The sequence below is a fragment of the Lonchura striata genome, chromosome 2 (genome assembly GCF_046129695.1).
Source record: "Lonchura striata isolate bLonStr1 chromosome 2, bLonStr1.mat, whole genome shotgun sequence".
Lineage (NCBI taxonomy): Eukaryota > Metazoa > Chordata > Aves > Passeriformes > Estrildidae > Lonchura > Lonchura striata.
This window is the reverse complement of record NC_134604.1, coordinates 65,453,941-65,475,761: the sequence shown is the minus strand read 5'-3', so window position 1 is coordinate 65,475,761 and position 21,821 is coordinate 65,453,941. Positions and strand designations below refer to the sequence as shown.

General features: G+C 44.4%; 1 protein-coding gene across 2 annotated transcripts in view; it reads right to left on the bottom strand.

The window, feature by feature from the left end:
* SMAD9 (SMAD family member 9) overlaps window positions 1–15,421 on the bottom strand; it is a 35,166-nt gene extending 19,745 nt beyond the window's left edge. For both annotated transcript variants that reach the window (XM_021541906.3, XM_021541909.3), the window contains exons 1-2: window positions 15,326–15,421; window positions 462–1,092 (exon numbers count right to left, since the gene is read on the bottom strand). In XM_021541906.3, coding sequence (XP_021397581.1) covers window positions 462–873 — 412 coding nt within the window. In that variant the 5' untranslated portion in view covers window positions 874–1,092; window positions 15,326–15,421. The remainder of the gene's footprint in view (window positions 1–461; window positions 1,093–15,325) is intronic.
* Between the last annotated feature and the right edge of the window lie 6,400 nt (window positions 15,422–21,821).

The window sequence follows — 21,821 nt, the reverse complement described above, 5'->3', positions numbered from 1 at the left end:
TCAACTGACCTGGTTTCATATTGACTGCAAAATATGCCATTTTACTGCAATTCTTATCTTTAAGGAGAGAGCTAGTGTTTCCTGGTTTTCAATGAGACATAAATCTCACTATGGTGGTGAGGCCAGGCTGGTGCCCAGACTTCATGCCACCAGTTCAGATGGGAGGATTCAGCACCCATGCTCATGGAGAGGAAGCTGCTTTCAGCACCTTGGACAAGATCCGGGTGCCCTCACGGTCCGATGGGATGCAGATCCCAATGGGAGAGGGGCTCCTCACTTCCTCTCTAGTCCTGGCTGCCAGAGCTATGATAGCAGCAGGCAGGGTAAGACCCAAGATCCTTCCATCAGATGGAGCCTGCCTTTTCACATTTCAGAGCACTGCTGTAGGATGCACCAAGATTAGACCTGCCGGAGCAAGAGCTAACACAGAGATGCAAATCATTTGCAGATGACATAATTACCTGGTGTTTCCACCCGCCGGTAATGGTAGGGATTGATGCACACTTCTTTTTGTTTTGAGCCAAAAGGGAACTCACAACATTCCAGTGGTTTCAGCTCATGGTGAGATTGTAAGTCAGGCCAGCGCCACACTCTGCAATATATGACGTGGGGAAGCCCCTTGCGGTGAGACACCTGCAGCCGCCCATCCAAGGAACGTGGGATCGTGACACATTTACTGGGCTGACCTGGGCAGCTCAGAGCCCTCTCCAGTTCTTCCATGGCTCCTTTTTTCTTCTTCAACTTCTTCACCAAGGAATCAACAGCTTTTTCTGCCCACTTTTCTTCTTCATCTCCTTGTTTCCAGCCCAGCAGCCTTTTCACTGCAGGGCTGGTGAAGGAGAACAAGGAACTGATAGGGGTGCTGGAGTGCATAAGAAGCAGAGATTATGCACGAGCGTTAATGGAAGCACAAGCTGTTCTCCTGCCTTGCAAGGCCTGCACAAAGTTTCCACAGTATTGTGATGGACACAGTGGAAGAAGGAAGAGAGGCTCTTTCACACGTACGTTTTTGTAGTCTTAGGCACTGGTTACAAGTAGTCCAACAGGGTGGGTCTCACAACTTTCCAAACATCAAGAAACTCCTGATGAAGCCTGGAACAGCAACACAATACATGGTTAGGCTTCACACACTATTTCCATTGTTCCTTCAATAAAATGTTTTGAAAGAGAAATCACTCAAAATGTGTAGTTAATTTTCAGTGGTTTTCTGTTTGGTTTTTAGTGTTTATTTTGGGCCCAAGCCTCTCCTCCGCACTATCCACTCCACTCATTTTAGAGTTGGACCATGGATATTGTAAAGTATCCAGTCACTTTAACTTGTGTTTAGAGTTTAATGCAGCCAGGCAAATGATTGCAGGACTAAGATTATTTTTAGTACAAAAGAAAATTTACCCTCTTTTTATATGCTGGTAGCTGTAGGTTCAGCCCAATCATCTTCTATGAAAATAAATCTGTAATATCAAATTTTATGGAAGCAATGAGTAGAATACTGTTCTGATTTCAACTCCCTCTCTGCCATCCAATCTCACTGTACTGTCAAGAACTGTAAAACATTAACTGCAGAATTAATTTAAACTACTCCTAGATTTCATTTAAGGCTTTTGAAAGATTTACTAGTATTCTCTAAACGTATTTATATTTTCTTACATGGAAGAGAAAAACCTTTTCTGCCTATAAAGTCGGTTTCTCCCTCTCTCCCTCTTCAACAGTTCACAACTTTCCAAATCACAGACTTTTGGACACAGTTTGTGCTGGATGGATCCTGAGTTATTTTTGCTAGGAGCTGCTATATCTGACAAGAGTTTAATTCTTGAGGGCTTTTTTTTTTTTTTTTTCTTCATATAGCTGCAGCCAGTCTAATTTTAGCTGAAAATTACATATTTCCACTGACTGGAACTCTGAGGAAAAAATGTCCTTGTATGTCAAGCTATTTACTGCTTTAAATATATTTCACGGACCCCCTGTGCACAGCAAGTCCAAAGGTCTGAACTACACAGAGGGCACTTAAAACAAGAGATGGGAGCAGCTTCCAAATAGATGCCTCTAGAAGAGCAGCTCCATAACAAACCTAGTCCACCCCTGTGGACCTTTCTGCCCCGCCAATAAAGGTTTGCTCAAAGCCCTCAGCACCACTTAGATGCAGCCACTGAGGGGACAACTGTTGCCCCCCACAGGGAGTGGCAGAGCTTCACAAACCATATTTTTGTGCTATTTCCTTAAATGTACAGATCTTGTTCAAAGGGCACTTGGGGACACTGTGTGCAGCTGCAGGTACAACTCAGTGAGACAGGAGGCCAATCCCAAAGACTGGTTCCTTGGCATACTCAGATACCTTGACGCCATGCAGCTCTGGAGCATGCTGCAATGTGAGCACACATGGCCCAGGGCAGCACAGTGTCTTGGACAGGCTGTGATGTTTACTGAGGACCAAGGACTGCCTAGAGCTGTTTTTCTGTTTTGTTCTCAGGCCCACCCCTAAGCCCCACTGCATTTCCCTTTGGGAGATGCCCATCGCCCTGAGAAATGCAGATATGTGGAAATATAACAAGCTTTTTCCCTTCTTCCACAACAGCAGCAACGGTGGGGGAGGGGGCTCAAATTCCCAAAAGCCTTCCACTGCACTAGGAGGACGGAAGCACTTGGCCCCACAGAGGAGAAATCATGAAAGGAACTCTTCAGCAGCAGCAGCTGCTCTTCACCGAGACTTTCATATGCCAAGCACCATGAAAATATGCACAGAGGAACTACAAAACTGGAAGGAAGAACAGGCACACCTTGCTTCAGGCACCCACCAGAGCACTGAGCTCTGGTTTATGCAATTTCTACATTATTAACCTGTGTGTGTGTCTATTTGTCCTCAACTGTCAAGAGAGGCTCTTGACAGAGCACGGCAGAAACCCCCTGGCTCGTGCCCTTCATCAGTCCATGGAACTGTGGAAACCTGTCTCACCATGCAAAAAGAAACTTCAGATTCCAGATTTTTTCCCCTGCTCTGTATTAGTAAATGTCCAATGATCTGGAGTATTTAATTAGATAGTTACTAATGCCTCTAGACAAAGCCTATTCCGAAAAGTCTATTCCAAACACTTAGAGGATGTATGTGAAAATGAAGGAAAATCAGAGTGATTTATCACAGGAAAAGAACCCGTCAATCTGTTTGTAAAACATGATGTGGATAAAATTTAGGGAGGAAGGCTCCAGCCTTTGCAGGAGCAGGTTCAGGCTACAGAGCCCAGCACCAGCCCCATCCAGACATCCTGTGCAGTGGAGGTGTCCATCCCTTGCTGCCCTGGTGAGAACCTGTGGACGATCCACCATCACACAGCTGTCATTGCCTGGTGGCACCAAACCCCATCTTCACATAAGAAAATAAAACAATGCTGGGATCACTGTGGATCAACCATGAAAGCAGCAACAGGAAGCAAGGAAAGCCTGGGATGAAAGCCCACCAGACCAGTAGCAGTGTAGAAGTCTCTGTTCTATGCTGAGAGGGAAAACGGCTCACACTTCTTATCTGAGGGGGTCTCCTGGGCATTGGCAAGTGTAAACAACTGCTCCTGATAAGTTAATGCAACACTACAATCATCAGATGTGAAAACATACATGTTCACATAAAAGTATTGTCCCAAGATTTTCTTTTCCATTTTGACCAAGGTTTTAAATAAACACATTAATCTCCTTCAGTCAAATTAAATAACTCAACAGTGACATCAGTATGAGTCTGAGCACTATTGTTGCTGGTGGGAGAGTCGCCAAGACTATGTGTATAAAAGCAAAAGCCGTGCTTTGCAGACCATGTGATATAGTCTCAGATAAGTATGTTGCACAATTCCTACCACGCTCCCCCCAGTTTCTTCTAAAATGTTTTTTCCCCAAATTCAACTAACAAATAAAATATAAATGGTATTAAATAAACTAAACAGCTTTCAAATAGTATTATCAGAACATCCTAGTTTAATATTATTAAATTATAAAATACTGCACACTATTCAGCAGACTAAGTCCTCTGTTGCTATGCTTAGATTCTCCATTGTCAAATAGGGTGGCAACCACTCTGCTCCAGGGCTGCAACAATAGAGATGTCAATTCACAATTTAATTTTAATAGTCTTTCAGGACAGCAGTTGCTTAAGCCATACGCCTTTGGTAAGCGGCAACTTGCCTACCTGGAATGTTTCAACCCCACAATTGATCTATTTTCTGTGCTGATGATCCACTGTGTTTCTTGATGCTTGATGCAGTCTAGAGCAGCAGTAGGAAGGGAAGTGTTACAGCTTTGATCCATATTCCCAACACATGTCCATTATACAATGATGGAAGTTATGGTCTGGCCAGCTCTATCTCCCTCAGATATGATGTGCTATCATGAGGATGAGTCAGGCATTGTTCAGGATACATTCCTAACTCAATTCCCTCCTCTGGGACTACAAGGAAGGCTTTGTCTATCTGTCAGCTAAGTGACTGATAGTCAACACTAAACATGGTCAGTCTTCCCTGGTGTAAATCTTTATTCCATCACTGAGTATAGCCTAAGATCTGAAGCTTGATTTAGGGAAGAGGTAGAAGACAACTGGGACATGAGCATGGACCCACCCTTTTTTTCTGTGGCCTGCAGTCTTGAGAAGGTGGGACTGGAAACATGTCAGCCCAGCTCACTGGCTCCCTTCTCCCTAAACATAGGGAGTATATCGTGCTGTTGCACAATAGCAGTGGGAAACATCTCTGGGCACAGGAACTTTATTACCTGTAGCATGTTATTACCACAGCATCTGGAATGGCTTTGGTCTGTACCCACAGCACTCCCCCAAACCACTTTAGTGCGTAGTTCAAGAGTTAGGAGGGAACAGGGGTCACTCCTAATAATAAGTCAGCATAGAGCCACCATGTTTTGTAGGGTGAGACAACCATTGCACAGAAGTAAGCCTCAAGACCAAGAACAGTATAAGGTGTGTTTACTTTATTAGTATAGAAGCAGTTTTCAGTAGAATTTACTTGGCTACATAAATATGCCAAATTTTTGACACCCATATATGATCTACTCATCCCCAAGTCCCTAAATCTATATTTGATAAAAATATGTGTGTATATAGCATGGACCATTCCACATACAGGTAAATACCTAACAAAAAAATAGCAAAATCAGGCACTGCATACAGCTAATGCTGTGACAGATGAGGCACCTCAAGTCTGAATGACTGCAAGGGTAAGAGCCAGCAAAATGGACATGAAGTGGAAGGGACTAGGATATTTTCTCCTCTGTTGCCCATTTTTCACCTCCTGGTGTAGAAATAACCTGTAGGTCCTCAGGTCAACAGGAGAAATGTGTTGCTCCAGGAGCTTCACTTCAGTAATTTCTGCTGTAGCACTAAAGAACCTGACATGTCAGGAGCAGAGGAAAGCCCACCATAATGGCAGGCTTACCATTTCCTAACTGGAGCCAGGTCCTGATGAAATTAATAAGAGGGGTTCCAGAGCTCATGGAAATTAAACTTTCCCTCCTCTCTGTCTAGTGCAAACATGCTGACATCTCCATTATGGAACGATTTTGTTAAGTTTAGGTTTTATCAAATGTAAAAAGGATCCACTGTGTCAGGAAAGATTCACATCCCACCTCAGCAGAATGCCTGTGCAGTCCAACATGCTGATGAAGTTTCCTCTAATTTAGTTGTCACAGAATCATAGAATCATAGAATATCTTGAGCTGAAAGGGACACTAGGGTCATCAAAGCCAAATCCTGGCCCTGCACAGGCCACCTTAAGTGTCACAGCATGTGCCTCAGAGAATTGTCCAAACATTATTGAACTCTGTCAGGCTTGTGCTGTGACCAGTTCCCTGGAGAGCCTGTTCCAGTGCCTGACCACCCTCTGGGTGAAGAAACTTTTCCTGATATCCAACCCAAACCTCTCCTGACACAGCTTTGGGCCATTCACCCAGGCTGTGGGAATTTCGCTCCCATAGGCACAGCAGGGAAATTGTACCAGTCCTCGTTAAATTTCATTCTAAGCTTTCTGCAGAAACCGAAAAGGAAAACTTCATGGATGCTAACAACAACTGACTTAAGACACCACCTTGTAAAAGCAAAGTGTCCAACATCCCTCAAAAGCATATCTGTGTATGTGCATGTAAGCACAAGTGTGGGCAGATGTATATGTACTTCTGGTCCCAGCGTAAAGCTTCAAGGTGCTGCCTCCACTCCAGCACTTGCCTGGTGAGGGGCATGGCTGTCTCGAGAATGCCTGACATCATCAGTCTCGCTGTCACTGCAACAGCTAAGTAAGGCCACAGAGGGAGATTTCTCAGAGGGTCGTCTAGACATAAGCTGTGCAGTTCTTGGAGATGCATGTGGCTGGAAACAGAGCAGTGAGACAATTATAGCTGGAAGTCTGACACTCAGCAACTAAATCACAACAGAACTGGAAGGGAGAAAATTGTTTCAGTCGATCAATGTGAAGAGGAATGCAGTGAACATGCTCTTGGTTAGTTATTTTTATCTAGCACTGATTCAGTTACTTCTACCTACTATGAAAGAGAGAAGCATGTAAGTTTTTTTTTAATTAAATGATTCTTGGTATGTTTTCAAATGTGCCCAGCTGGCAGCAGCCTGCACACACCCAGGGCTGGCAAAGAACCTCCTGAGTCAAATCATCACTGCTACTTGCTATGGGGATCTTCTACACATCAGCAGGGAAAAGAGTTTTAAAACAAACAAACAGAGTTTGTACAAATAGGTGGATCTCAAATGAGTGGTGAACCTCACCAACCTTTCCCTTGCCTCAGGCCTCATGCACCAGCCTTTTATATTTTTTTATCCAAACAGCAACTTGGAGATGGGCAGCAGAGGTTTCACATGTACACTCATTCCAGGAGAGCAATGTGAAAGCACAGCCTGAGTGGCACAGTCCAGTAATCAGCTCAGCAACAGTGGCCACATGTTATTTTTGAAGCATGTAAATCACTTGTTCCACTCATGGCACTCTCAACATCAGTTGGGATCCCCTGGGGCTTCTTGTTGTCCTTGGGACCCACCCTTGGGACAACGGTGCTATTATGAATCCATTGGAAACTACTGTCTTTCACACACAAGAAAATACACTGAATGAATTATTCATTACAATGTTAACAACTTCTTCCACGACCACAGAACCTAACACCTAGGATGAAAAGAAGGTTGGGTTTTTTTTAATTAAGAAATTAAATTTCTTCCCAGCTTGACCTTGGACTGCTCCAACCAGAAACAGATGCAATGATAGGAGGTAGAGTGTTTGAGGCTCAAATTTACCCATGTTTCGCACAGCCCTGGCAACATCTTGTTTATTCATATAAACTTAAATGAATACTGCAAGCTTCTGATACCTATTTTTTTGAGTCTTTTTCAAGTTTGTTCAGAAAACCCTTCTACATTGAACTTTATGTGCAGGCATCAGTATCACAAAGCAGATCTCACAACACCTCATGCTTCTCCAGCCACTTGTTCACCCTATGGAGCCTTCACCTGAACTCACTGCCTCCCAAATAAAGTAAGAACAAAATTTGATGCTAGTAACTAAAAATCTCTGACATCCATATAATTTTTCTGAGCCCATGTAACCACTCAAGTATTACCTCATCTATTCAGCATCTTTTAGCTTCTTGTAACAGGAATAACACATTCTAACTTGATACAAAGGAGGAGAGAGTCAAGTATATAATCTGCACACCTTAAAACAGCTATGTGCTCTTCCACAGGCCAAACACCTGCCAAAGTGTTTCAGAAGCATAAATTCTGTTGCAAAAGAAAATTAAGCACCCAGGTCATGTTTGGTGTGCCCATGATGCCTGATTTGGAAGGTATGTACCAACTCCTGCTGTGGGACTGTGGATGAGCACATTGGGAGATAGTTCAACAAAGCTTCGTCAGTGTAACATAAGATGGAGAGAACAGAGGTGTTCTCCCCTCTTATGTTCTGTTACATGGGCATGGTTACAGTACCCCCATGTGCAAAATCTGCTGCAGACAGGATAGGGGCAATCCATCTTTCATGTCCACTTGAAAAATCAGGGAGAGCATATGAGTAGGACAGATATGTGTTGTGACAGTTGCTGCTGTCTATGAGCGCATTTTACACAGCTAGCTCCAACAATAACTGTGCTGGGGAGGAAAGAAGGAACTGGAAAACCCCTTGAGATGAGCCCTTATAAGCCTACATCCCCTACTACAACCAAGTAAAAGGGCCTCTCTCTTCTGCTGCAGCACTGGGTTAGCATGGCTACCCTGGCCTTGACACCCGGGCTACTTGCATATAGCTGCTGAGGACAGCAACCCAAACCAGAGGGCTGGACATTCCCACCAATTTTTGTCTTTGAAAATCTCCCACAATATCTCAGGGCACCCCACAAAATTACCACAACAAAAGTCTATGTAAAAATACTAAACTGTATTTATCACTATGATATCTCTCTCCGACTGCACTTCCTTCCTCAGTATTAATTTTTAAAGGAAACCAGTGACTGTGATGTTTATAAGCAGTGAACTGCACAATATTCCCTGTCTGGGCCACACTGAAGTTTCTAAGATGCAATCCCACAGGGACACATCCTCTTCTCTGCCTCACACCCTGCTCCCTGCAGGCAGGAAGAAGACCCACCCACCCAGTCCCTGCCTTACCCTTTCCTGAGGCTGCCCTGCTCAGACTCAGACTGGCATCTCCAAGGAAAAGCCCTTCTCTCAGCTGCTTTCCTCCAGCAGAGCTGAGGGCTAAGGAGCACTCCTGCTGTGGAGGAGCTCTAAGGATGTATGTCTGGGAGAAGGCAGGAGGCACTGGGGTGATGAGGAGGTGCATCAACCTGCCAAAATGTCTTCTCATGGCTCTGGCCCCATTTTATAGACAGTCGGTCCTGCATTCCTCACATACCCACCATTCCCAGAGAAACTGTAGGAAAGCCCATTGGTGTTTCTAAGAATGGAACGGTTAGAAATCCACAAAAATTAGAATTCCTGCTTTTAAAATAAAAGCTGATTTGTCTCCAATACAAAGCATGCAGCCGAGTGCCTCCAGAACAAACACTCCACAAAGGAAGAAAGGGACTTGAGAAGAATTTCAGCTTCCACGCTGGTCTAAAGTTTATAGCCACACTAATCGAATCCTGTAAACCTTGTTATCAATCAGTGGCATTCTTGGAGTCATTGCCAAATACTCATTTTAGGAGAAGGATTTGCTTAGATTTAGATGTTAAGAACGTTGTGAATAAGGATACATCTAAATAACAATTACTTCACCAAGGATGTAGCACTCTAGTCTGATGGGAATCTATTCTGGAAGTTTAGTGTCTTCAATTGTCAGAACATAATATGCTTTTGCATACCTGTGCCTTTACAGTGCACACAGGGAAAAAGGATAAAGCAAATGTTCTCCTCACATTGTATGGTAGCACATCCCACCTCAGGGAGGTCTAGCTGAAGCATTACTCAGTTCTGGTGTTAACACAGCATTCGTATTTTACAGATGATTTAGCATCTCACAGCGTGGGAAGTGAAATGCAGATCAATAGATCATATGGATCCTGGATTAAAAACTCAAAAGGAAGAACTTCCAGAATGCTTCCCCTCTGACTGGCAGCAGGCCTGGGGAGGAAGCAACAGTACTGCTAGCCACCTCTCCTTCTCTGCAGGTGAGACAGCCTGGCCAACTGCATAGGGGGGATAGATTTCACACACAAGACACTTTTTATATACATCACACTAGCAGTTGTCCATGGAATCGCATTAGCATTTCATTGTGTTCAAACCATATCATATTCAAATCTGTTTTTCCTAAAAGGCTTCCATTGTGCATCACTGTGGGAAATTGCTAATGCAATAAGATTGACATATAGGTTCTCCTGCATGAACATCCGCAGTAATCTGTGCTAATTGAGCCCTCAGTGGCTTGTGAAACCCTGCTGGGGGGAGGAAGGGTGGAGTACCCACATAGCCTGCATCTTGGAGAACTGCAGCAAATAACTCTGTGGAGAAGAGGTAAGCACTAATACTAGTGTGCTTTATCCATATAAAGATCTGATTCAGTAGCAGGGATTGCCTTGGTCAAGGGACCAGGATATTTTCTGTGAAAAATATTTGGATATGCTTGGACTGCCTGTGGAAGTTATTTCCCAACAATAGGGCTAAAAACAAACGGAGCAAGAATTTGCCTATCTAGTTCCCTCCTGTGGGGGAAAGAAGGAAATAGCTGGTCATTCCCACTGACTTCAGCTGAAGATGTGGGTGCTCAGATTCTCTGTAAACCAGAACACTTGCTTATGAGATTAAACAGGCTTCATATGCCTACATTTGAGCCTGGAAATAAAAAAGAAAGGCTAAATTCTCTTTAGCATGTAAGATGACATGTCATGTTAACTACCAGCTTCAGAAAACAATGAGCAGAAGGCACAAATTAGGCTCTGAGTCTTTAAAAGAAGTATTTCACTCTTCTTCAAATCCATCTCAGGATTCCAAGGAATACCCCATCTCTTCATAGCTGTTTCTGCCCTTCCTCTCCTAACACTCAGCTCTAGCCCATGCAGACCCTACAGCCCAAGGCTCCCAAGGAGGCCACCACCAAGAAGCCTGAGGTGGTTCTTGTGGGACCATGCAGCAGGACAGGCATGGGAGCTGCGGCCTCCCATGGGAATGGATTTTGGTTTCTCTACTCTAGATGTCTCTGTGAAAGTTTCATGCCCTGTGTGAAGTAATCCAAGATCTGTTGATGAGAGAGAGATAAATCAGCTACCTCACATACGCTGCAGGGTGAGAAACTGCACCTTGGCAGCTGGATCACAGTAATTTGACAGAGACAAGTAGGTTTGGATAGGCAAGGCCAGCAAGTAACCCTAAGAGAGTTTTGAAAAGCCACATGAACTGCTTGTGCTCCAGTCAGTTTTGTGCCTACTGGGCAGTGTGTGGGATCGCTTCCTGCCACAGGCCTCAGGGGAAATAGCTTTCCCTCAGGTGTCTCGATTTCTGCATCTGTCCCACAGGTACTCTGGGAGGGATGGCTTTGTAAAGTATGATCTGATGAGGAATGCTGCAAAGGAATGCTTAAAAGAAAAAAAAAAAAAAAAAAAAGGTAGGGTTTTTTGGGGGAATGGGTTTTGGGTTTTTTTGGTGTGTTTTTTTGTTAAGGGAAGGCAAGCAAGAAAACACACATAAAAAAAAAAGATTAGGCATTGTTGAAATGTATTGACCTCAGCTGCAGGGTTATTCACATTATAAAGGATTCTTCATTAAGTGGAGCTTTGCTGCTTGCAGACAAGGCCTTCTGGAGAGGGCACCTCCATCGCCAGCTCCTGCCTGCTGTTCTGCGCAGCACGGCTGTGTGACCCAGCATGCCACCAGGCCAGGCAAACACAGAACCACCGCTACCAAGAAGTGGCCAATCTGGCTCCCATTGTAGCCAGGTAATGAGGGTGAAAGGAAGCCTGAAGCAGAACAAACTCTAATGATCCACGGGTCTGTTAATTTTCTTTCCTCTTCATTTCTCTCTTTTAATGGACAGTGAGCTTGAGGCCAACAGTTGTGGGGAACTCAGGATGTGGGGAATATTTCCAAAACCTATACAAAGGCCAGGCATATAGAGAGACTCCAGAATAGGAGATGCTTCAGGAAGAAAAGCAAAAGATGCAGGATTTTGCATCTGGGAGCAGAACTAGGAGCCAAACGTAGGTGGGAGAAGAGAGCTTATTGGGAAATGGGAGGTTGCAGTATCAAGCTGGAATGTTGCCACAGTGTGGACTAATGCTTTGGCAGCTGCAAACAAAAGGAAGGAGGAATGTAAGATGTAACACGAAGAAAAACTGTGAAGAGATATCTGGAAGTATCACTGCAACTCCACATATCACCATTTGTGAAGAAACAGAAGAGGCAAAGATGATGCTAAGTTTGGCAGAGGGAGGATGGTGATGCTACTGACAAGGAAAAAAGAGTGGGAAGGAAACAAGTTTGGATAGAAAGATGTGAGAGATAAGGCTTTGCTTCTCCCAGTCAGAAACAAACTTCCATCTTAACACTGTCTCAGAAAAACAGAGATCGATTATTAGATTTTCTTCTTCTGTTTTTTTGGTGGGTTTTTTTTGTTTGTTTTTTGGGGTTTTTTTGGTTTTCTTTTTGGTTTTGGGTTTTTTTGTTTTTGGTTTTTTGTTTTTAAAGTAGGGATGACTGCATAAATTAGGAAGTCCATGTCCACCTCCACCATGTCCTTGCTGTGCCCTTGTCCAGAGGAACTGAACCTCAAAGAAACTGCTCAACCTTACATCTGTCTAAAATGCAGAAACTTGCAAATGGTTCTGTAGAACAATCCACCTGATGTTTCACCTGCTTTAATTAAAATGTAAACATGCATTAGTCAGGATCTCAGTCTGGGCTCTGATCCTTCAACCTTTTAAATCCACTCATCTGCAAAAGCACAGCCAGATTTTTAGCTTCTATAATAAATAGACAGGGCCTAAGTCTCTTTAAGTCACTTTTCCATCTGTAAAATTCCCAATGTATTAACCATTCAAACATTGCAGACAAAATAGAAGATGGGAAATAATTTGGGATATTTTTGAAAAATTAATTTTGTTGCATTGTAATAACAATCTAGTGCTTCCTTACACCTGTTCTCAAAGACAGTAATAGGACGGTGATGATTATCTCAAATTGTTGTTGTTATTACTGTCCCTTGCTGCTCATGTACAGTAACACTAACGGTTCTTTATACCCACCTGTATCAGGAAACCAGACAGTTAGAAAAACCTTTACTACGTATATTTCTGCTGTGTTGTTTTCATTTAAAATATTTATGTTGCATTGTTTGGTTTTTTTTTCTTCTCCAACCCTGTAATTATTATTTGTAAAGGGTATATATTGCACAGAAAATGGAATTTCTCTATGCTATCACTGTATTTTTTGCAGAAGACAAATATAGAGTGCATATATATGTATATATATATATATATATATTTCTGTCTCCCCTTATTCTTCTAAGTTTCTTTGAAACAGGGTGCCCAGTACTGCTGATGTTGGAATTACTGTTAGTCAGTATCAGCACCAGTGATAAACTCCAGCTAGTGTTTTCGTTAAAGGTCACTTGTAATTAGTAGTCATTGTCCTTTGAATTTAACAATGGGAAAATAAAACTTTATAGCGACAGATTGGCCTGGCCATCAAAATTACAGCACTTTAGCACTCAGGAGAGAGGATTGCATGACACACTATCTCCCCGTCTGATAACAGCAGCTAGCTAAGAATTCAAATGCGAGATGCAGAAAGCCTGTAAAAGAATAAAAGGAGAGAAAGGAGAATTAACTGTGCAGATGTTACATGATACATTATACTGACACTTCTACACTCCTCTTTTAGTGAGCTGGGCCTTGTCTTGTACCCACTGAAGCGCAGATGGGGCACTGCTGCCTATTTTCTGGAGAGTAGCTTTCAAACCCGAGGTGGTACCACATCCCTACCTTCTGCAGAAATTTGGCATGTGTGTGCATGACTCTTTAGTGAAATTCTAAGTCTCAACTTCTTCACAAAGTTGTACAGTTGACAGCTTTCTGCGCATTTGTTTCAGCTGCTGCAGGTAAATAAAAGCTCTCTCCACCTTGTATCAGTTTACAAATACTGACACAGATTCGATGCATCCATCAGGAAATCTCCCAGTTTGCATATATAATATGGATATGATAAGGATTTGTGATAAAATACACTTGACTCTTATTCCAGGCACTTTTGTAGAATTACTGTTTATCAGTTTATGTGCAAGGTAATAAAGTGAACAAGAAAATGTTTCTAATTCCATCACAAAGGACAGATGGGAACGGGAGCTACTGCTAAATCCAGTAAATACAAGACATCCTTCTTGATACAACTGACTTTAAATGTACTTTTGGGCATGTTTATTTTAGCTACTAAGTCAAATTAACTCAATATTTAAAAAAAAAACAAAAAACAAAAAAAAAAAAACACCACAAACATCCCCAGTGTCTGCTTTAAAATCTAACAGGAAGCGAAGATGAACCAGCCAGACACTGGTACTTATCAAATCTGAAAGAAGGGAGTTGTCTGGCTGGATTAAAACGGATGAGGTTTGTTTGAGTGATGACATTTGTCCTACCATTGCTGAGGAGAATAATTTTGCAGCACTTTCTTCATCTTATGCTCCTGAAGATGGGAAGATTTGTCCTACTGCACAAATACTTGCACATATAGAGGGGCACATTTCCACACATCGCAGATGCTGAAGAGTACTGAAACTTGCATTATCTGCAGTGCCCTTCCCAAACCACTGCAAACTTGAATACATTCCTGAAGCCCTGCACATCATTTCCCATTTTTGCCAAGGGAGAGCTCCTTCACTAAACAGTTGACCATTCTGGGCTGAAATATTTCCTTCACTAATTTATAAGATGCAAGTAATTAACAGTGGGCGTGCGTGTCTGTGCGTGCGCACGTGCCCGTGTGTGTGTGTCATTTATTTTTATTCACACTAATGCCTCTTTTAAAGCAGACCTAGCTAGCATGAAATAAATTCACCCATAAAATCAAACTAGGAAAACACAAAGCTAGCAAACAATATCCGAATTGTTACCAATGAGCCGAACTCCGAATTTTCCCCCCACTTAGAGCACAGGGATAAAATTACAGTGATTTATAATTTGCCATATCGAGGGCTATTGTTTTTGGAAATGTTGGTTACTTGCTAACCAACAAACGTGTACCGTTTTAACTTCGGAGCCAAAAGACAAGAAGCCAATCAGAGTCACCGTTCATAGCTGGAATAAAAACCCCGAATCCCAGCAATTCCGCTCCGTTTTGCCTGGGAGCGTGTCCAGGAGCGGGATTTCTTGAACAGAAAGTAACCTCTGAAAGGAAAAGTATTTCCAAACGTGTCATGTGGGGCTCTGTTGTTTCTTTTATTTTTTCCCTCCCGTCTCCTACTTAAACGAGAAAGAAAGAAATCCTGACAGCGGGAAGACTTGTCAGCGTTTAGCCATCCATAAAAATGTTTTTCCCCGCGCTCCTCCTTGCGCTCGCCGTCCTGGCGTCGGTCTGTCTCATCTCGCTGCTCTGCGGCCCCAGCCCCCGCCGCACACCACCCCAGCGCAGCGGGGCCGGGGCCGCCAGCCGGGGGGACACCGGCCCGGGCGCCGCCGCGGCTGCTCCGCCGGGCGCACGGGGGGATGGCGCGGCCGCCGCCGCCCCGCCACCCAGCACGGCTCGGGGATGGATGCGGGATGGCCCCGGCGCGAAGTTTGGAGCGACGGCACCGTTCCCCGTCCCCTCTGCTTCCCCCTCCGCCCTTCCCGGGACGCGGCCGGGAGCCCCGGCTCTTACCTGCCACGGGCGCGGGCTGGGGTCTCGGCGCGCCGCGGGCGGGAGCGCGGCTGCAGCTGCGCGGCGGCGGCGGGGCCAGGGCGCAGCGGCAGCGGCAGCAGCAGCCCCGGCCGGCGTCAGTCAGGCGGGAGCCGCCAGGCTGTGTTAGAGCGCCGGGCTGGACCGCGGCCAGCAGCGCCGCGGCCGCTGGCCCGCCCCTCGCCCCTCCGCCCCCGCGCCCCCCCGGCCGCGCTCACACACACACACACACACCACAACACACACATACGAGATCGCTCACACACAGTCACACACACAAGCGCACATCCACACGCTCGCACACGCTCGCACACTTGGCACCGCGCACACACACGCACATCCATCCGCACAGATGCAGATACACGCTCAAGCACACACGGACGAGCACACGCCCACGGTGAGTTGCACGCACACACTTACACGCACACTCGCACCATGCACCTTCCCGCACCCGCACCCCCCGCACGCCGCCCCTCGCCGCGCTCACCGCTCCGCACCCGCCGAGTGCTGCCCCTCCGGCACACGGCACCCGAGACGGAGCTCACCCGCAGGCACGGGCACACACGAACCACCCCCGCGGAACCCGCCCTCCGCGCACCCCCCGCTGCCGCTCGCCCCCAGCCCCGCGCCAGCACAGCCGCCTCGGGGCTGCCATTCCGCCGGCCCGGGATGCCCGCGGAGGGGGTGCCCCGATGCCTGCCCTGCCCGGAGCCGTGCGGGGCCGGCGAGGCGTCTGTGTGTGACCGCCGGGCCGCCCCGGGACAGGTCCTTCGCCCGGTGCCCCCGCAGCCGGCCCTTCCCCGGGTCCTTCTCGCCAGTCCCCGAGGATGGACACAGTGGCCAAGCGGGGCGTGGGCCAACTTCAGCCCCGTCCTGCGCTGCTGCGAGGGCTGCTGACCCGGCTTTGGGGCACGGGAGACAAATGCCGGCTGCGGAAAAGACTTGGAATCAACGTCGTCCCTCTGGGACGGCTGGACAGCACAGCTGCGACAGGTTTGGGGATCAGACTGCGCCTTCCCACGCCGGGCTGTGCGGAGGTCCCATCATTTCTCGGTCTAGTCAGAGAACACCAAAATGCAGCTGGCACTGATAAGCAGATGCATTTCCTGCTCCAGAGATTACCTATTAAACCCTCATATTCCCTAGAAGTAAGTTTCTCTAGCTGTGTAGCGTATTGCATTAGCCGTAATAAGGAAGGGCTGAAAGAAGGGAAGTCAAGTGGCTTCAAGGAACTAGACATAAGAGCTACTCGTGAAACTGGGGCTCCAGGCAGTGCTAGGAACAGGTACTGTCTGAACCTGACCCTGGCTGCATTGAGGGGCTCCAGTTAAATTGCACTGTGCCTTTTGAGGTCAATCAATAAATATGATTAAAGATACCATCCTGCTGACATTTTCACCAAAATTTTTTACATTGTAAAACATGACAGCAAAGCTAATGTTGTTTGAGTAGACATCAAAAAGCCACAATGCAATTACGGCTCCGCAGCACAGTTTTATCCAAGCATGCGTGCGTGAGGCTATGGTGCAATCGGGAGATAAAAATGTAATGCCCCAAAATATCTGTTTCCTGCTTTGGACTCAGTAGTCTTCAAATACCAGTGGCTTCCCCACTACTTGTCGGGTTTCTCCTACAGGAGACTTCTTGACAGATGAGTGGCAGAAAAGATGCTGTTGATTAAAAATCACTGTAAATATTAATAAAGTGCCAATCATATATCCTAATTCTGTATGCTTTCAGATTTTATGTTCACAATGCTGTTTATTTTTAACTGAAATCATTACTCTGCAAATGTATATATGGGCAGTTGTGGAGGGTAGCGGGGGATGGATTGGCAGAGGTGTAGTGTGTAATTTACTGAAGCACAACCAAATTCTGCAGGTCTCACTGCATCTCTTTCAGGTTTTGAAACCTCTGGTTTTTTCATGCCTCTGCTCAGAGTTTCTGCTACCAAAAAAGAGGTGGCAGGACAAGGCCATGCTGGTGCACAGCCTGCTGTGCTATCTCCAGTGTATCTTCATTGGCATGGTACATTAAAATACCAGTACTGCTACTGGAGTGATCCCAACCAGCAGAGCTGCTGCCTAGATTGAGCAGTCAGTTCCTAAAACTTTACTTTGATTGAAGCTTCCAGTTAAATAGGCATAAATTATTTGTGAAATGACTTGATTGCATTCCTATTTGTGTGATGGTGGTTTTAACTATCCCACAGCGGGAAAAACTCTAGCTAACAGAGGTAACGTGTGTGTTTATATATATATATATATATATAAAACTAGAGTTTGATACATTATAGATTATATAGCAGGCAACAATTTTTTTGCATTCAGTTGTATTTCTGATCATATGGCATTCACACATACATGCTTTATTACAAGAGCTGCTGGTGTTACCTGTGATCTTGTGATCTTCTTGGAACCTTTGGAATGATGGATCTCCTCAGGCCCAGTGCTCATATATTCCACCTGTCCTTTCCACTGTCTCCACACACACTTTCAGAGCCCAAATCCCTGAGCCCAAATCTTCTGCATGGCTTTCAAAGTCAGTGTCCTCTTTGTAAGGCTGTGCTCCTCCTGCCAGGGTGACTCATCACCTGTCACTCCTCTGCACCACCTGGGCTCTGTTAATTCCATTTCTCATTTGCCATTATCTCTCTCCAGTGCCTCATTTCCAATCTTGCCCTTAGTAGAAGCCCTCCCTTAGCCTGCACATGAGGTAACTTTTCAAATCCCCTCCTGTAAAACATGGACCAACCTTCTTTACTCATAAACAGAACCTTATTGGGGTATTCTTCTTATTTTGACCTGTATTTTGTCTTTTTGTACCGGGTAACTCTGTAAAGAAAACTGTCTATCATCAGGATAAGGTTATATAGAAAATAGTAAAGACTGGATGTAGCTGTAAAATGGATGGAACAGTACTAATGTCTTTTAGCACTGATACTGTGTAAAACATAGAATAACATGAATTTTCCACTTGGACAGAACTACAAGTTCCTGAGAGCTGTAAATATACTGACTCTGTAGGTACTGCTCCAGGGCTCCAGTGAAGTACTGGCAGTGTCCACCACTGAACAAGGAACAGCTGTTACAACAGCAGCGTCCTGTGCTGGGAGATGGAGATCCATCAAACAGCTCCAAGTGTGCTGCTGCAGGCGCTAGAAGATTCCTAGCCACAGTATCTTGGATTTACTGCATGAGTTACATTTTCCTCAAGGGCTTTCTTCAGGCAAAGACACAGCAGGCACTTGCCTCTGGCAGCAGATTTTTGGGAACAGGAACATAGTTGTGGTTCTGTTGCCCGCTTTGCCTGTGCCAGAGCCCTGGAAAGTGAGGGCTGTTCCTGTATTGCAGGGTGGAGTCAGATGTGGGGCAGCACTGCCAAGAAGAAGCTGATTATTCAAGCAGCAGCAGTCACCATCTCACTCTCTCCCTGGGTGCTTGAACTACAAGCCCAAACCCTGCCTGGATACCTAACTCCACACCTTTTACTGCCCTTCCCAGGATAGGGCTGGACCAGCCTCACTGCTTACCCTTGGGTTTGATATTTCTTGTGCTGTCTGGAAACTTGGAACTTACCCTGCTTCTCATTCATAGGCAGTTTGGGTATCTCATTATCCTAACTAAGGTCCCAACAGTTTGGACACATCTGTAGCAGGTTTAAAAATAAGCACTTGAACCATCAGGGTGTCTTCCTTCACACATCTTTTTCCAGCACAAGCAGGATGAAACATTTGATTTTACAAACCTCAAACTTTTGTGCTGCTCACATCAATTTCCTGCATGTTTATGGTTTAAGGTGCTAAGTCTCAGAAGAAAAACAGGTGGAAAAAGCAGCTGCAATCTTGTGCAACCTGTCAGTAAATGCAGTATTGTCGAGACTGTGCTGGGCAACTGGGTGGTCTGTTCTGTCACAGAAAAGGTATTGCAATTGTTCATTTCTCTGCTCTTTGCTTCAGACTCTGCAAGTGAAGCTATAAATCCAGAGAGGCAGAAGACAGATGTAGACAGGCAGGTTTGGAGGTACATGCTTAAAGGGAGAGAAGGAAGAAAGGGAATCAGCAGTAGAGTGGATGAAGTGGATGAAGTAACAAGGACCACCTGAGAAAACTGAAAAACAATAGTTCAGAAATATTGGGAGACAAAGAGGTGAGCAGGCTAAGTGACTTCAGGTACTGCCACCAGGATGGGGATTCTGTCCCTTTTGAGTCAGGTGACTAGTAAGATCTGAAATTTGCCATTTAGCTTCATGGCACTTTTCATCCAGGGTTTAAAGAGGTGTCAAGAAGTGAATGAGCATACTGTGGTATGGACAAATGAATTTATTATTGGTACCTTTCAATTACTAGATAAAAAGATTGCAGAATATTTGGACTGGCCAGGTTACTATAGTTTTCATAAGTGGAAAGGATAATTTCCTATTCAGTACCATAACAAGATTTTTGTGTGTATGTAAGTACTGGCTAAAAGAATGAAATCATACTTGTGATTAAAGATTTTGGGGACAATTTCTGTTCTGAGCTAAAACCCCACAAACTCTAAGGTATTGCAGGGAAATTTGTCTTCATCTTATTAGAGCAAAGCTCCACAGGGTCCCTTGATTTCTTTCCTTTACTTTGATCCACATACAATGACTTGGCTTTAATTCTCCAAAGCTTTTAGTGCACTGAGACCCAGCTACCTGTCTTGTTATTTGTGTTGAGTTTGTTCTCTGCTGCAGAGAATAAGATTTGAAATGCTCAGAACAATATGATTCTCGAGATGTCTTTTTGTTCCAAGATATGTGGATTGATGGCAGACTAGCTGAGATCAGTTGGAAGAAGATCTTCCAGTTGACAGTCTGTTACTTTGTCCTCAAAACTATGAGATCATGTGGAGAAAGAGGACAGAGATAACATACTTGCACTTCTTGTTCCTTTAGAACAGTAAGTTGATGACTTAGTAAACCTTAGAAAGCAAACTCTGGAAGGATTCTTTCCACCCTTTTTAGCCATCACTGGCTGAAACCTGTGATAAATTACCTCCCTGGTTTGCCTGACCTGGATGAAATATTTATGTGCCTCTGGCTCAGCTGGCATTGATTCAAGAACTGCTGTAATCCCCTGCCTTCAGTTCACCTTCTGAACTTCACACCTAATGTTGAGAAGAATCAGAAGAACTCTCAGCCATTTTATCTAAGTCCATTATTTATTTTACTAACTTGAGAAGTTTTCTTGTTGCTGAGGACTTGCTTGGATGAAAAGAAAGAGTATGGAAAAGAAACCATATGCAAAGATTCATCGGCAGTAAAAATGATCCACTGTCCTTTGACTTCACATATATGCAGAGGTCCCAGGATTTCCCTGAACTTTGGCATCAGAGCCAACAGCTATGGTTGAGCTAGAGCAAATCTTCTGGGAGAAGAGATTTTGAAATCATTCGTGATGGAAAATCCATTACAAGTCCTGCTAAGTTGTTCTAAGTTGTTCTGTGGGCAGGTAGAGTAGGCATGGGCTGTAAAGAAAAATAGCTTTCTCTGCTCTGAATTTTTCTACCTTCAGCTACTAGCAGTTTGATCTTGTGTTTTTACACATGGGACTAAAAGTTCATTATTTCTGCATGTCTGCTCCTTTACAACCTGTGCTTATGCTCTACCTTTTCCTTCATATACTTGGCAATGGCCCTTAAATACCAGGTGATTAAATAATCTTAAGAGTTGCTGGGCTCCCCTTTGATTCCATTCCAAATTTTCAACATTTTTTGAATGGTGGACATCAAGAACCCAGGTTTCTCCAGATCTACTAGACATCAGGGGATACACACAGAGAACAGTTGACCTTGTATGTCTCTATTTCAACCTATGGAGATCACACCAGTATTTAATAATTTTGTCTCTTGGTGAGATGAAGCCCAAGATTTATTTAAGTTCTAGGATAGACTCCCCATCTTCTCACACCTTGACCTGCAAACATTCTTCACTCCAGCATGTCACCTTACAGACAGGAGCAGCATGTGCAGAAATGTGCTGTTTTCTTGAGCCAGGCTTACATGCAAGTACTGGAATAACTTCCCCATTGCTGAGGGAGAAATTATACCTCTGAAGAACAGATTAGGCAAAAAATCTGTCAGAAAATCTGGTTCTTTCACGGAAATGAGGAGGGATAGAATGACTTTGAGGTCCTCACCTGCCCTACTGACAGTCTAATTACATATTCTCTTCAAATTATTTTTCTACTTCTTTTTCAACAATGCCATAATTTGTGTCATTGGAAAAGTTCTCAGTAAGAACTTCATAGATTCATCTGTGTCATTATTAAAAACATAGTTAAATACTGTTAGGTCAAGAAATTATCTCTTTGAGCCCTCATTAAAAATCCATCAAGCTGATAAAATTTTCCCAATTTATGGTGACGTTTTCAGACCTAGGAACTAGTCAGTTTTTAATGAATTTAAAATAATACAAATTCAATAGAACTTACATTAATTTCTTAATTAAAATG